The sequence below is a fragment of the Eleutherodactylus coqui genome, chromosome 4 (assembly GCF_035609145.1).
Source record: "Eleutherodactylus coqui strain aEleCoq1 chromosome 4, aEleCoq1.hap1, whole genome shotgun sequence".
In the NCBI taxonomy this organism is placed as follows: Eukaryota; Metazoa; Chordata; class Amphibia; order Anura; family Eleutherodactylidae; genus Eleutherodactylus; species Eleutherodactylus coqui.
Window position 1 is genome coordinate 192,259,260 of NC_089840.1, and position 16,450 is coordinate 192,275,709.

Genomic DNA, 16,450 nt, shown 5'->3' on the forward strand with positions numbered 1-16,450 from the left:
TCTAGCCCTTCCTGTGGTCAGTTTTTGCTTTGTTGGGATTTGATCATATCCATTAAACATGTCCACTATACACTATATACACTTCTATTGTGACTTTTAAATACTCTGCATTCACGAACTTTGGCAATCATTCATTCTACACTATCTATTATTACATTATTTCCAGGGCCTGATTCGAGCCGTGAAGGAGCTAGATTATGAAGTGTGTCTGGGAAGATATACTCTGATTGTAACTGCTACAGACAGGTGTCCCATTTTGCAACGTCGTCTGACTTCGACCACCACGGTATGCTATCTGTTGGCCATCCAACATCCATAGAATTCCATGTTAATAGAAAAATATATAGTTAATTTGATATTAATTTACATTTTATTATAATCAATGCGGTAGCAAACAATACTTGTAAGATATGTCTTCCCAGCATTAATTATGTCTCTACAGGTCTTAGTCAATGTAAATGACATAAATGACAATTGGCCAGAATTTCCAAAGCCATATGAAGGACCTTTCGACATAACAGAGGGACAGCCGGGTCCAAGAGTTTCAACTTTCAAAGCTGCAGATAAAGATGCAGGTCTCAATGGTCAAGTAGAGTACAGCATTGTTGGAGGTGATATTCTGGGTAAGTGTAAGTGGTGAGAATGTATTAAGGTAGAGTCTTATATGGATTTATTAAAGAGAAAACTTAGAACTCCACTCCACCCTCACTTACTACTCTTCACTAGTTCTACAGTATGCTTCCCTCAGACAAGACGGCATAGAACAAGTCACAGGTCCACCTTTTGGGTCTCCAAGTGTTTATAAGAATATGATCCAAACTAGACCACTAATAAGCAATATACATGATTGCTGCTACGGAGTATGGTTGTGCATGAACAGGCTTATTTTTTTTCCTTCTTGAGCCATTCAAGCTCCACGCCATAGTGCAGGAATTTGAAAAAAATAGCAGGAAGATAGGTCCTGCCCTATCTTTTCCATATGTAGTTACAAATCCAATCTTTTCTCGCCCTTAGAATGAATGTGCTACAATCCTGATAGTGAAATGGTTTCATTTCGTCCCGTTATGTGACCGGGATTATCACCACTGTACAAGGAGAGAAAAACACGCTCATGTGTTTAAGCCCTTATAGAGCAATATGGATAATGTACTGGTATTCTACTGGGTCGTACTTGACCATCTACTATCTCAGGTAGCAGTAGTTCCTCAGAACATTGGATAATGAAGAGGCCTTAGGGGTTTTTGTTTTTCAAGTACTCTATTATTATCCACGTGAGCTTAACCCTTTCCAATACAATTTGTATCCTGGTTTTCCTAGGGGGTTATTCTTTTTCTGCTGTTATACAATGGCGCTATATGCTGGCTAAAGCCAATACTGCATGAGGTGACACATTGGATAGGCTCCGACAGCAGAGAGGCTGGCAATTTACAGTAAGAGAACTCCGACGGACGTCTTCCAACATCAGAGCTGTACAGCCTTAAATCATAATGTCTTTAGACGTCAGACAGTGGATTGGAAAGGGTTAAGACCCGTTTTCAGAGAATAATTATCTTTCAAAGAAATCATTCAAATGAGCGAAAAATCATTCAGTGTAGACACGGCCAACGATCGAAGGATGAACAATAAATCGTTTGCTTGTTGTTCATTTTTCATTTTATGCAGCATAAAAATCATCGTTGGCTCCTTCCAAAATCGTTTAATTTAAATTGTGCTTATTCAGTCCCTCTCACTTATACAGCGAATGTGTATGACTGAATGATTTCTCGTTTGAATGAACCAACGATGTATCTGCTGTATGGTGACGACTGCTAACGACTATTCAGAATATATTTGTGTATACAATTTCCTACATAAATTATGAATGTGAAACCCAGCTTTCTGGTTGCCGACCGCTGGCACTGGTGGGGGCTCAGGAGTTTACAGCATACTGCTTCGGTATTGTGTCTGACATATATCAGTAGGCAGCAAGTTTCTGCTGTACTTCCAGTTGTAGATAATTAAATAACATGTCTTTCTTTTTCCCGAAAAGGAGAGTTTGTAATTTCCTCTGTTGAGGGTGATTTGAGGGTTAGAAAAGACTATGAACTGGATCGAGAGAATATTGCGTCCTACAACATTACTATTATGGCAAAAGACAGAGGCAACCCTCCGTTCAGCGCTACGGTAAAGTCACTTCTACTTGTGCTGGGTTTTCATGTTACAATTTTCTCCTGATCTGATGTTCCATGTTGTTATTACTGTTTTCATTTCAAATGTGATCGGTTGTACAATGATTGCTTACATGCAACAATTTTTGGGGCAGATTTGTAAAAATGCTTTTATTGTCCACAGTCCATCTATGTAAGGCCAGTCGTATACATTTATTAGCATGATGGATCTAGTTGGACAGACTATATTAAGTAACTGTTGCAAATGTTGTCTTGTACTGTTTGTGACACAATTTCATCAAAGAAGAACATTTTAGAGGAAACAACAAATATTTATCTTCCTGATTTATGGTATGTTCACACGTAATGGAAATTCTTGCATAAAACACATGTCAAAATGTGCACCATCAGTGCGGATTTTGACCAGAAATCATCTGATTTTAGAAGCTGCAGCGCTACCCCTCACCTCACAATACATTGTGCCCAATCACCCAGCAGCCTCTACATAGTATTTTACATCAAAAAAAGACACATGTTCATCCAGGTCAGTCTATTATCCCCCAATGTTAAACCAGAAGAAGGCAAAATTACCCCCAATGAAGTAAAAGACAAATAAGATGGTAGTCACGGTGGCTCTACTGCTCCTCCTGCCAGATGGTTAAAATGGTAGTCTACTGGGCCTACCTAAGCCAGTGGTACAAATAATAAATAAAATAATAAAATAGGCAGCTGTTATGGCCTGCTACCCGCAGAGTCAGGTAGGGTAAGATGTTGGTTGTCATGACGCCGGTCTGTATATGGGTAGGGACTAGAGATGAGCGAGCATACTCGCTAAGGGCAATTACTCGATCGAGCATCGCCCTTAGCGAGTACCTGCCCGCTCGGAAGAAAAGATTCGGCTGCCGACGGCGGGCAGGGAGCTGCGGGGAAGAGCGGGGAGGAACGGAGGGGAGATCTCTTGATCCCCCCTCCTCACTGCCGCAACTTACCTCTCACCCGTGCCGGCACCTGAATCTTTTCTTCCGAGCGGGGAGATACTTGCTAAGGACAATGCTCAATCGAGTAATTGTCCTTAGCGAGTATGCTCGCTCATCTTTAGTAGGGACCCATTCCAGACAAAAATAACAAAGTATAAAAAACAGAGAAATAAACAATAATGGGAGTATGAGTCCTTGTCCCTGAAGTGTTAGTGTGGTACCTCAGTGCAGTATGTCAGTGATGGGAAGAGACTTCAGGCTACAGACTGTAGATGGTAAAACAACTTTTAACTATTTATTTTCCAGGAGAGACAGGTTATTTGACGTGGAGACAGTAGCATAGCTTTACATCACATTGATTAGAAGACTGAATTTCTCTAGTAGACATTGCATTGACAACACATTTGAAACATTCTCTCAGGGAGCTGTGGCAACGCATTGCAGTAAAACACTTCCAGCTTTCATCCCTGGCCTTGTCTAAAACTATGCATAAAATCCACTGACATGGTTCCTTCCTTCCTGAAGGTGTTGTGATTGTGGTCTTTTTATTTTGATGGATGTATTCTTGATGTCATACAAATAAGATGATGCTAATCTTCTCTTGTGTCTTCTCCCTATTTAGACTGTTGTTGAAATACGAGTATTAGATATCAATGACAATGATCCTGTTCTCCTCAACCTTCCACTAAATATAACAATCAGTGAGAACACGCTGGTATCGAAACCCATCACCAGAATTCTCGCTAGTGATGCTGACACTGGACGTAATGCAATTCTGACTTTTAATATAACTGCAGGAAATGAAGAGAATACATTTTTCATCAATGACAATGTAAGTCTACCATAATATACAGTGGATATAAAAAGTCTACACACCGCTGTTAAAATGCCAGGTTTTTGTCATGTTAAAAAAATCCAACAAAGATGAATCATTTCAGATGTATTTCCACCTTCACTGTGACTCATTATCTGTACAATTCCATTGAAAACAAACTGAAATCATTTAGCGTAGAAAAAAAAGTAATACAATGTGGTTGCATAAATATGCACAGTCTAAAGCTTATATTTTGTTCATGTAACTGTTGACTTTATGACAGCAATCTGTATTTTTGGGTTGGTGTCTATCGGCATGGCATATCTCGACTTGGCAATCATTGCCCACTTTTCCTTGCAAAAGCGCTCCAAATCTGTCAGATTGCGAGGGTATCTTGTTTGTAGCGCCATCTGTAGGTCAGCCCACAGATCTTCAATGGGATTCAGGTCGAGGCTCTGGCTGGGCCAATTCAAAGCTTTGATCTTCTTCTGGAGAAGCCATTCTTTGTTGATTTGGAGGTATGCTTTGGGTTGTTGTGCTGAAAGGTGAAATTCCTCTTTATCTTATTAGCAGAGGCCTGAGGGTGTTGTGCCAAAATGGACTGATATTTGGAACTATTTATAATTCCCTCCACCTTGATTAAAGCCCCAGTTCCAGCAGCAGAATAGGCCCACACGTAATGCTGCTTCTGTAGTGGCCCAGAGTTAGTGGGGCTCCTTCATAATGTTGTATGTCTGTCTTGTGCCTTTGTCTTGTCAGTGTCTTATGTGTAATATGCATGTGGATTATGTGTATTGCACCTCTGCGGGATTGAATGGGTTAATGTCTGGGTTATGTCTGGAAAATGTATCACTTTGTGTGTCATGTGACTGTATCTTATATATGTGTTTGCAAGGATGCAATGCTAGGAGAAGAGAGAGGAGGAGGAGAGTTTGAGTCTTTAGTTTGAGTCAGTCTGAGAGTAAGCAAGTGAGCCATGCAGGGATTGATCGAGCTGTGTGTGGAGACAATGGAGGAAGCTGAGCAATTCCCTTGCGCTTGGCCTGGGCCTAGTCTATCCAGGATGTGCCTGTGCTACCACTAAGCACTGAGTGTGAGAGGACCGCTGCTTGGCGAGAGAACTTACACAAGAAACATGAGTGTTGACTGGTAGAGGGTAAAAGAGAGAGAAAGTCACCAGGAGCGGGATCACACAGATAACTAGGACTGTGGATCGTCTCAAATGCCACGAGGGTCCTCCCTGTCACACCACCTTATCTTGCTGTATCTATGCCAGACTACTGTTGTGAATTGGACTTTACTAAAGTTACAGTAAACGAATACTACCGACCATTCCCGGTTTTGTCCAGAACGTTTTCCCTGTGTGTGTACTACTTTATTCAATCATCAAAATTCCCTGCAGGGGACGGAACAGTGGCGTCACGTGTGACAAAGAAGACTACAGGTAATCTCTGGTTACTTTTCCCTGTGACCTCCCCCAGGAGTAACTTGGTTGAGTCCCGAGCTACCCCCAGGACAAGAGATTCTAGAGCCCCATGACAAAGCCTTTATCTACCCCGCTATCTCCTCAGCTGTGGGCCCGTTCCTCGGACCCTGCACCTCTACCATCTTCATTGCAGGTCTGATGGTCTTCTGGTGATACAGTGTTGGCTTCACACCAAACATACCTTCTAGAATTATGGCCAACAAGTTCCCCCTCAGTCTCATCAGACATAACACTTTCTCTCACAAACCTTTGGCGGACTTGATGGAGGTTTTGGCTAAACATAGCTGGCTTGGATGTTCTTCCTTGTTAGAAAAGTCTTCCATCTTGACCCCCCTATCCCCACAGCCATATGAAGAATATGGAAGACAATTGTCACATGCACTACACAACCAGTACCTGCCAGAAACTCCTGTATCTCCTTTAATGTTGCTGTTGGCCTCTTGGCAGCTTTCAGACCAATGCTCTTCTAGTCTTTTCATCAATTCTTGAGGGACGTCCAGTTCCTGGTAATGTCACTGTTGGGCCAAATGTAATTCCCTTCTTACTGACGGTTTTCACTGTGTTCCATAGTAGATGTAATGCCTTGGAGATGTTTAGGTCCCCTTCTCCTGACTGATACCTTCCAACAATCACATGCCCTTGATGTACCGTAAGATCTTTACAGATCAACTAAGAAAATGCCAGGAAAATCCTCTTAAAAGAGCCAAACTTTATATGGGGGAAACCAGAATCCCTGTAAATAACGGCAGCGGAGTACTGACTACTAGTTATCATGAATATAAATGTGACTGGCTAATTCTGAACACAACCACGTAACCAAATATAGGAGGGTGTGAACACTTATGCAACAACATTATTTTACCTTTGTTTTCATGTTTCTACCCCAACAGATTTTCGTTTTTCTTAATGGAATTGTACAGATAACGGGTCACATTGAAGGTGGCAATAAATCTAAAAATGATTCATCTTGGCCAGATTTGTTTAACATGACAAAAACCTGGCATTTTTACAGGGGTTTGTAGACTTTTTTTTAATATCCATTGTATATTTGAAAAGAAATAACGGAATTGAAAAGTAGAATAGCTACTCTTAATACACACTTTAATTTGGGTCTGTATCAATTCGAAAATACCACCATAGGAAGCAGGTGACTCAAAGTAATAAGTGAGTCTACTGTCTGAATCAAGCAATAAGCAATATTAGGAGTAGAAATACAAAGTAGTTCATTGCGGGGTTCACTAATCCAGATTATGTTTTGTTGTAATAAGATCTAACATGACATGAGATGTTAAGGAACTTTATATGTTAATTTCAATTATATTTTTCTATGTTTCCCTCAGTCTGGAATAGTTTATGTGAATCGACCTCTTGATAGAGAGAAAATTTCAGAATATCGACTAACTGTGACCGTGAAAGACAATCCAGAAAATATCCGCAACTCAAGAAGGGTAAGCAGGATGCTTTGTATGTTCGAGACTAATCTGGTTATGCTGAGAGACCTTTCACACAGGATAGAATTATTCAGCACGGACACTTCTGCCTCACAATGTTATCCCTATAGGGCTTGAATTCTGCATCTGTTAAAATCCGTGCATCGTTACTTCAAAGCCGCATGATTAAATTCCACTGCGGAAAAGCTTTCTGCTGTGCAATTTGAGACGTCGTGTGGAATTGTTTTTCTGGATTTCTAACATATAGGAGATGTAATTTCACAACTAAAGTCTGCAGAAAAAAATGCAAGAAATTCCAGAAGACGGTCAGCAGAACACATTGCGCAGTTAAAAACGCAATAAATTCCACATCTGCGCTGCTTCCATCCCGTGTGAAAAGTCGCTTAGCCTGATATTCCACTTAAAAGGGGTTTCTAGGTTTGTGCAAGTAAAACATTTTCACTGTATAATGGAAATTGTGCAATTATTTCGTAATATATGTTGTATTTCAGTTCCTGACTGCTCCCCACAGTAGCTGGAAGCCACTACATTCTACCGGCAGTCACCGCGACATCAGAGAGTCTTGGAACGCGAGATCTTGCATTTTCATTAAAAGAGCACTATTTACTGTTTTAATAAATCAGCAATGGATCAGTAAGCTATAATTAATTAATGCTTATCCATCTATTATTGCTTTATTGAATCAGTAAATAGCGCTGTTTTAATCTGAACATGAGGACCCGTTATGTATTGCGACATCTTGTCTTCTGAAACTCTTTGATGCCATACGGGTTACCAGGAGAACAAAGGGCTGCTGGAAGAACAAAACACGGAAGTGGCTTCTTAATATCTTTGAAAAAGTCAGAGGGTTGATGCAGTGGTTGGGGTGTTTTTTACTTTTTTTTAATGGATTACAGTGAGTAGCACTTTTTTTTTTTGGAGGAGGAAGGCTATGGAATTGTAAAAGAAAAATACACTCAAGTTTAGGTGATAGGTTCTCTTTAAAGGGAAATGATAGATACCTATTAAAAACAAACATTATTAAAATCTTTAATTCTGCTAATGCAATAGAATAGCTGTAGGATTCTACTCACACATTAAAGCATAATTAAAAACTCCAGGCTTGACTGCAGTTAAACCTAGTACCAAACTCTGCACACATCACTACTGGAAGCTGAATTATAGAATTTGTTTGGTCCTCACACTGCAGGCACAATAGACAATGATTGGCTGCAGTGTGGCCAATTTGGCGTCTCTGGGATTGTCCATATGAACGATCCCACTAGCAACATGAAAAACTAAGCTGGCCAACCAGTGGACTAGTATAAGTGTGTTGGACTGAGGTGCTAAGGCCCATCAGCAAAAATCTGTTCTGTGGGCCCACTGAATAGATACATGCAAGTATTACCTATCTAAGATGCTGTACTCTGCCTATCAGTATGTATTGCAATGGCTGTACAGTGCCATATGCTTTTCATGTAGAGGGCCTGGGGGCCCACTCCTGGCTCCAGGCCCATTGCAGGAGTCACCTATTTTTCTGTAGGCTAGTCTGAGTCTGGAACCAATTTAGAAGGAAGAGTGGAAAGATCCCACACTGGGCTTGTGTAAACTGGCAATTGATGGGCTGAATTCAACAAAAATGCTAATAAATCATATTTTTGGCTGATCATGGCCAATATTGTTCAAACAGACGTATCACTTTATCAGCCAGCAGAAGTCTTCTGTCAGCCACCACAAATAATCCTGTAAGCGTTAAGGCAATTGATAGCGGACATTGCCAAAATTGCCTATTTTGGACTATAGTTATCTTATGTGTATGGATTGGCTTAGCAGGTGTATTACAATCCAAACTTATTAAAGTTAATGGGCTTCACATTAACCGTAGCTCAGGGCTGTTCCGTAATGTGCTAAATGTCAGAGGGACACATCTACAAAAACGTATCAGAGCTCTGTGTGTATGTACCATAGGAGTGGACCCTGCGGCTGCTATTCATGCCCTGGAGAGAGGGGGCACAGCTGCGATTGGTCTTATTCCCTTTTTCCAACTGGTTGGTAAGAAACTTTCCAGAACTGCCCTCTCCAGAGAAACTGGACTGATTGCAAACACGTTTTATTTTCCTAATACTGGAGAACCCCTTTAATAACAGTTTTGGTGCATGTCTATTTATTTACTGCAGACATTGTAAGTTCAGGAATTTGATGTTAACCAGTTTAATGGTGAATGAATAAAACAGGGAATTCTTCCTAAATTGTAAGCCTAAAAGCATTGTGATGTTCCCATATACAGGATTTTGATCTGCTGATTGTGACAATATCAGATGAAAATGACAACCGGCCTGTGTTTTCTCAAGGATCATATCAAGCCGAAATCATGGAAAATTCGCCAGCAGGTAGTATAGAACATTTGAATGAACATATACACACAGATGGTATTCCTTTGAAATGTATTTTTTGTGTTATTGCATATATGTATAGTGTTATAATAATGTATCAGAAGTACAACTTAACAGGGTATCCCACATAATTTTATTGATGACCTATCATCAATAGTTGATTAGCTGGATCCACCTCTCATGACCCTGACCAATCAGCTTTTCGGGCATCCGCTGTCCTAGTGTACTGAGCAGAAACAAATTGATCCAAACCCTGTGTAGCGCGTGATGCTGCTAATTACAGGTACAGCTCCCATTAAAATCAATAAGAGCTATGCCTGCAATTACCAGCACTGGCCACTACACAGTGCTCTGAGTGATCTGCTTCCATTCCATGGCTGCCCTGTGTCTTTGCCGATGGCAGCGGATGCCCGAACAGCTCATTGGGCAAGGTCACTAGCAGCGTACCCCAACTGACAAACTATTGATGACCTATACTTTAGAATAGGATAGGTCATCAATAAAAATAGCCTGGAAAATTCCATTAATATATGATACATTGTATTTTACAATGAAGAATCTATTCTTGAATGTCACAAATTTTATTTTGCTTGTTCTTCATAACAAAATATGCTCTATTCTCTATTCTTGCATGGAAAGGACTTACTATACAAGTAATATAAAATGACATTAAATCCTTGAATTTATCAGGTTAGCATAATCTTCACCAGGTAAGAAAGCAGAATATAGACAACCAGAAAACTGGTAATTATGAGGGTATATGTACACACAGCAGAATTGTTGCAGAACTTTTTTGGAACTCTCCTATACATCTGAATGGGACTTGTAGAAATTCATGCAGATGCTGCAGAAAGAATGTCAAGAAATTGAATTTTCAGTCGTGGAAAGTTGTGCCTTTATTTTCATGAATAAACCCCTGGTTCTGGAGAAAACCAGGGCAAAATTCAATTTTTTGTGGGATATATTATAAATCCTATATTAATATAAATTACAGGAATTCAGTTTTGCTTATTGCCTTTTTCACGCATTTTAAGGAATCAGGTATTGCTGTCTCTCTACTTAGAGGCACAACAAGAGAATAAGAAGACCTAAGAAGGTACAATCATCCATAAGAATTCAACAGTCCAAGCTTGATATTCAATTGTCAACTTTCTTCTTACCAAGAAAAGTGATCCCTTTATTTTCCCTGCAGGATTTTAGGACCATGAGGGTTGATTCAGTCTGCTAGGGCTTCAACAGCCTGAGTCATCGCTAAAACATGTCTCATCATACAATCCTCATTCATAATTAATGTTTGTCGCCAGTCATGTGATATGTTGGGAGGAGGGATTGTTAGTTGAATATGGTTGTCGTAATTCACAGAAAGTTATTGGAAAGTCAGTTTAAAAGATTTTGACTCTCATATCTTATCTAGGAACCCCCATCATTGTCCTCAATGGGCCTATTTTAGCTTTAGATAATGATTTAGGATCAAATGCTGTTGTGTTCTATCGGCTTCTGGGGCTTCAAATGGATTTCTTTACCATGAACAACAGTACAGGTAAGACGGGCTCATTTCTTCTGTAAAGATTGTCTTATGACTGAATATTTATTCTAAAGAGATTACCTGGTTTAGAGCATCTGTTAGGGATTGTGGGTTAATTGAGGGGTCCTCCATTCAGGACCCTTATCTATTATCTAAAGCGGGCCTAACTACAATGAGCATTTCTTGCTCCGGAGGACTCAGCATGTCCATATGCCTTATATAGAATAAATGTAGGAAAAAAGTAGTTGTAGGCGCAATCCCTTTTCTTAAAGAGGCATGAGACGTATTTCTAAACTTGAGGACTCTGTTTTTATTAAGAATGAATCCAGAATACAATAGACGCATTTCGGGGCAGTTGTGCCCCTTCCTCAGTATTTTAGCTGGAGACAGACTGCCGGCACCGGTGTGTTCACTTTACAGAGGGTTCGAGCTTAGAAATAAGTCTCGCGCCTCTTTAAGAAAAGGAACTGCGCCTATAACCACTTTTTTCCTACATTTGTTCTATGTATTTGCACGACCTCCTGGGAAGGTGTGATGTTTTGTGGATTGGCTGCACCCTCTCAAATTCATCGGGAATCAATCAATCTCACTCCCACATATAGAATAAAGGGAGGAGAAAATAAAATTCCCAAACCAAAACATCGGTATATAGACTCTGAAACTCTCAAGTCCATCTCCGCTCCCTCTCATCTTTTATTAGTCATAAGCCTTATATGACCTTAAAGAAAATGTGTAGTGCAAAATTAGCTATCGCCCTATCACGTTATCCATTTCTAACTTGCCAATCCACAAGACATTTTAAATCCCTAAATTATACCATGAAAAGGGTTCCAAAGTGGCTTGCCTATTCTGCCTACTTCTCATCCTAATTCTGTATGAGATTATAACTATTCTCACACATCGGTTATAGATCTGTTAACTTTTTAAGGGTGGTAATCACTCTTTTTACGAAAAAAAGTGAATAAGTTAAAACCGCCCAACTATTATAGTCTGTCTCAAGAAGAGAATCGAGTAACAGTCCGCCATTTGTGATTAGGGATTGGCCACCTGGGGCCGATCACATCTCTAGTGCCAATCACGTGACCGTCTCTGTTGAACCGAGGAGAGGACAGGTGGTCAATCCCCAATCACAAACAGCAGAGTGATAAACTCAATGCATTCTCTCTGTGAGAAAGACTATAATATCAATGCACTTGTTTGAGGTCATGATATAGAAATTGTATGGTCGGTGGATGGAAGACCTTTGGCAAAAAATGTATCGCAGTAGATAATAAAAGTGAAGATTACAGTATATTGTTATTATATCTCACCAAACCTCAGAAGATTAATAAGTTCAACTGTGCTTTAACTTTGTTTTAAAGAAAATGTCCACCTCTTAACTAATGATGACCTATCCTCAGAATAGGTCATCAATAGTTGATGGCAGGGGATCCACTGCTTGGGAAGCCCATCAATCAACGTTTCACCAGGCAATTGACAGTATATGTGGAGAAGGAAGCAGGTAGCTCCATACACATCTAAGAGAGAAAAAACAAGTGTTCCGTGTGTAGGGTGTCATGGTAAAAGGAATATATCCAATTAGAGGTTCTGACCTGGAGCAGTTGTGCTTGTGGCACAACACACTGGAATAAGTGACAGCCACAGCCTCCTCCATCTGAATGTGGGGTAACCACCTGAGTTCAGTAGTAGGTATAGGTGAAGAGTGGGGGATCAGGGCATGCTGGTCACAGAGAAAGCAAAGGAATCTATTGCAGGCGGTTAATTCAAAATTATTTTTATTCAGCAGCAACACGTTTCAGTATCAGGCTGATGCCTTCATCTGGCCACAAATACAAACAACACAACAGGGGTTAAATAGTTTTCAAAACTGGCAACAGAAACCCGGGCATGCTAGGTTGTGAATGGAGTAATCAAACACGACATAAATAACTGGTAGTGATGAGCGTACCAGGTAAAAGTAGAGTGATTGCAATACGAAATGCTTGGTATGAGGCAACGTAACAGTGAAACGTCAGCAATAATATCTGCTTGTTGCTATGTAGGTACCACGACGCTGCAGCCTTGATTACACAAATTAAGGGGAATTGTGACGACATGTTAGGGAAATGAAACAGGCTTGTTAATTTAGGAGTGAGAATGTGGGACACAATTAACATGTAATTGATGTGGAGGGAACAGAAGACATTTTATTTATATATATCTCTCAAGGGGTTAAAATAATCAAAATAAATTGAATGAATTATTTGAACTCAAAAATAGTAATTGATAGTGAAAAAATTAAATGATGTCCCATTAAATCTCACATTATCACCTATTCCGGCTCCATACGCATGGCAGTGGTCGTGGTTGGTATTTGAAGCTACTGTTACCTTTATGGGAATAGTGCCTGCATTACCAATCCACACCACTGTAATATGCACAGAGCTATCTGCTTCCTATTCAATACACCCTGTCAATGGCCCAACTAACAGTTGATTGGTGGGAGTCCCAAATGGTGGACCACCTGCCATCAACTATCGATACCCTATTCTCAGGATACGTCATCAATAGTTAAAAGGTGTACGAACCCCCTATATGAAGAATCAGTTGTTTGTTGTAAAAGTGCCTTGATCCATGGTCTTACGAGGTCATTTAAATAAAATTTCAAGTCAAGCTGACCCCACCAACACATGATCTACATGTACTACAAAATGGTTTCCGGTTTTCCAATTCCTGTATATTAAAAATTGGTAGTATAGTTTATGACATACTGACAATACGAGACTAGCAATGTTGAAAAGGAGCGACTTACATAATTGTGAAATCAGCTACTATTCCTCAGAATACAGCTGATCATTTCAGACAGTCACTGACATTAGTGAGGTTTGAAATACCTTAAAGGGGTTTTCCAGGAATTTATGATTGATGACCTATCCTCAGGTCCCTACGGACTCGGGTGTTTTTCAATAAAAAGAGATTGTTTAAGAAAAATTAACCCCTTCCAATCCAATTTTGAATTCAGGGTTTCCTAAAAGGCTTTCTCTTTTTGTTGTTATACAACGGTGCCATCTGCTGGCTAAAGCCAGTGTGTGTGCGCCAGAGAGGCTCCGACAGTGGAGTGGCTGGCAATCAACGGTAAGAATACCCTCTCGGACGTCTTCTGACATTGGAGCTGTACAAGCTTTAATGAGAATGTAGGAAGACGTCAGACAGTGGATTGGAAAGGGTTAAAAGTTGATTGGCAGGAGTCTGTTGCTCAGGATCCCTGCTAATGAGTGTAATAGAGCCAGACATGCACAATGGTGTTGAAGACAGAAGTGTAGTAGTACAAATCAATGGGAGAGATGTCTTCTATTACACTTCCGATTCCGACTGCATTGTGGACATCCAGTTCGATTGCACTGATAGCGGCTCAAGAATCAGTTGATTGGTGGGAATCCTGAGTGGCAGATCCTCGCCAATCAACTATTGATGTCCTATCCTACAGATATGTCATTCATAATAAATTCATGGAAAGCCCCTTTATTAATGTTACTAATTACATAGATGTGGCCTCATGTCTTACGAAGGACGAGTTTTTTTGCATTTCAGTACAAAATACATTAAATCATTTCATTGTTAGTTTATAATATAGAGATTTTCAGTGAGTAAAACAATAACTGAATTATATTGTTAAGCCTATTCATATAAAATTAGTTTTAGAACTTTAGTGGATGAATATTTCATTTTTGGCTTCATTCACTTGCAGGTATTATTACTGTGAGGTCAAGAAGAATTATAGACAGAGAGGCGTACTCCGTCCCAGTCCTAAATCTTACCCTGGTGGCAGAGGATATTGGCAGACTAAACAGCACAGCAACTCTAAACGTAACAATATTAGATGCCAACGACAACAGGCCGGTCTTTAGTGCACAAAGGGTTAAAGTCCATCTTCGGGAAAATAGTCCTCCAGGTGGGTTGCTTCACATGTCTTTAATAGTATGTAAAAAGAAGTAAAAACACAAACAAGTGCTATCATGGATTTACACTGATTTTAATCTCCTTGCTACGGCACTAAGGGTGGTTTTACAGCTGTGGCAGGGATTCAGCTTCCCTGCACTTTTTGGGGAGCAGGAAAAGGGAATCCCTGTGGCTGAACCGTTCCATCTCTAGAAAAAAACCGCGTCGGACGGACCTCATTGACTCTAGTGGAGTCCGCCCACTTGTCACCCGGCTGCCCTGCTTTTGGACGGAAGTACAACTGCTATGCAGCGCTTTTTTTTCCAGTATTTTCAGCCGGATCTGCAACGGAGGCTCCAGCCAGAGGTTTCGATGATAATGTGAAATCGGCCTAACCCTTGATGATCTTACTTGGCATTTTTTAAAGCACAAGTATAGATGAAACCTAAGATACTCAATACATTAAGATGATTTCTTTAGTCCATAATTTAAAGAGCCTGTTTAAAGTGTACGCTGAATAAAAACTAATGCAAAATATGCCACAGTACTTAGAACAAACTCACTGTACTGGGTTCAAGGTTCTTTGGGTACATTCGTCAATTAGAAATTGGCTTTAAATGGAGAAAAAAAAATCAACATCTCTTTGTAAATGTTTTATAAATTGCTTTTTGTGCTGATCTCCTTAAAGTGTGAATTCAGGACAGACTATTATTGTGTGGTCTGCAACATTTGATTCATTCTTTCAAAGCCCAGACATCTGCAGTACAGAACATTCAGTGCAGACTTGAAATGGTTGTTTCTTGCAAAGGATTGAATTGAAACTCCTTCCTGTAATTCTCTTTTCTCACTGATTTGATACCTTTGATAATGGTTTGCTGATGTGAACACGACGCAGTTAAATTCTGTAAACTTTGGAAGCTTATGCAAATTATTCCTAAACTAAAAGAGAATGGGAAGTGAAATGGAAAATGTAATACATAGCAATTGCAGATTGTGTTTGTAGTAAATCAAACATACACACAATATATTGTACATACACACTCTTTGTCCAACAACAATCTGGCCGCTAGAAGAAGTTGTTGTTTTTCTGCAAAACTCGGCATGCAGTTACACCAAAGGCCTCATGCCCACGTCCGGGTCGGACTCCGCCTGCGAAATATCACAGCGGAATCAGACCTGGCGCCCCCCAGAAAACGCTTACTCACCGGTCCAGATCCGCCACGAGTGTCTCGGACGACGCTGGGCTGTGATGCGGATTTCCGAAATACTTCTGCAGTGCTCACAGCAGAAGTATCGCGGGACGGATAGCTTCCATTGACTGCAATGGAAGCCGTCCATGCAATTTTCCACACAAAATAGAACATGCTGCGTTTCTCCCCCGTAGTTTATTTCCGATTTTGCGCAGGGTAGAATCATTTAACACAGCATGTCTACGGACGGCTATTGCTGCGGAATTCGCGGCGGATGTCTGACAGCGAATTCCGCATGGATAATCCGTCCGTGGGCATTCGGCCTTAGGCAGATATACAAATTATTAGAGTTGTGGTGTTATTAGATGAATGATCTTGCCATATGAGGTCCTAAAAGTGGCACCACCCTTGGCCTACAAAAAGGCTCTCAGAGGCTCCTTGTGTGTAGTGACCTCTTTTTCTGCCTATATAGAGTTTATTAATCACTAGACGCCTCTACGAAGCAATCTAAGAGATTTTGCACAGTTAATATAGTTTGAGAGGGGGCGCACTATTGCATGATTGTATCGA

The 16,450-nt window shown here is 40.4% G+C and overlaps 1 protein-coding gene across 1 annotated transcript in view; it reads left to right on the forward strand.

Annotated features, from left to right (window-relative positions):
* CDH23 (cadherin related 23) overlaps window positions 1–16,450 on the forward strand; it is a 996,630-nt gene that overhangs the window by 884,018 nt on the left and 96,162 nt on the right. Inside the window, exons 38-45 of the mRNA XM_066601617.1 lie at window positions 167–286; window positions 443–623; window positions 2,030–2,163; window positions 3,747–3,956; window positions 6,765–6,872; window positions 9,142–9,244; window positions 10,662–10,787; window positions 14,500–14,703. Coding sequence (XP_066457714.1) covers window positions 167–286; window positions 443–623; window positions 2,030–2,163; window positions 3,747–3,956; window positions 6,765–6,872; window positions 9,142–9,244; window positions 10,662–10,787; window positions 14,500–14,703 — 1,186 coding nt within the window. The remainder of the gene's footprint in view (window positions 1–166; window positions 287–442; window positions 624–2,029; window positions 2,164–3,746; window positions 3,957–6,764; window positions 6,873–9,141; window positions 9,245–10,661; window positions 10,788–14,499; window positions 14,704–16,450) is intronic.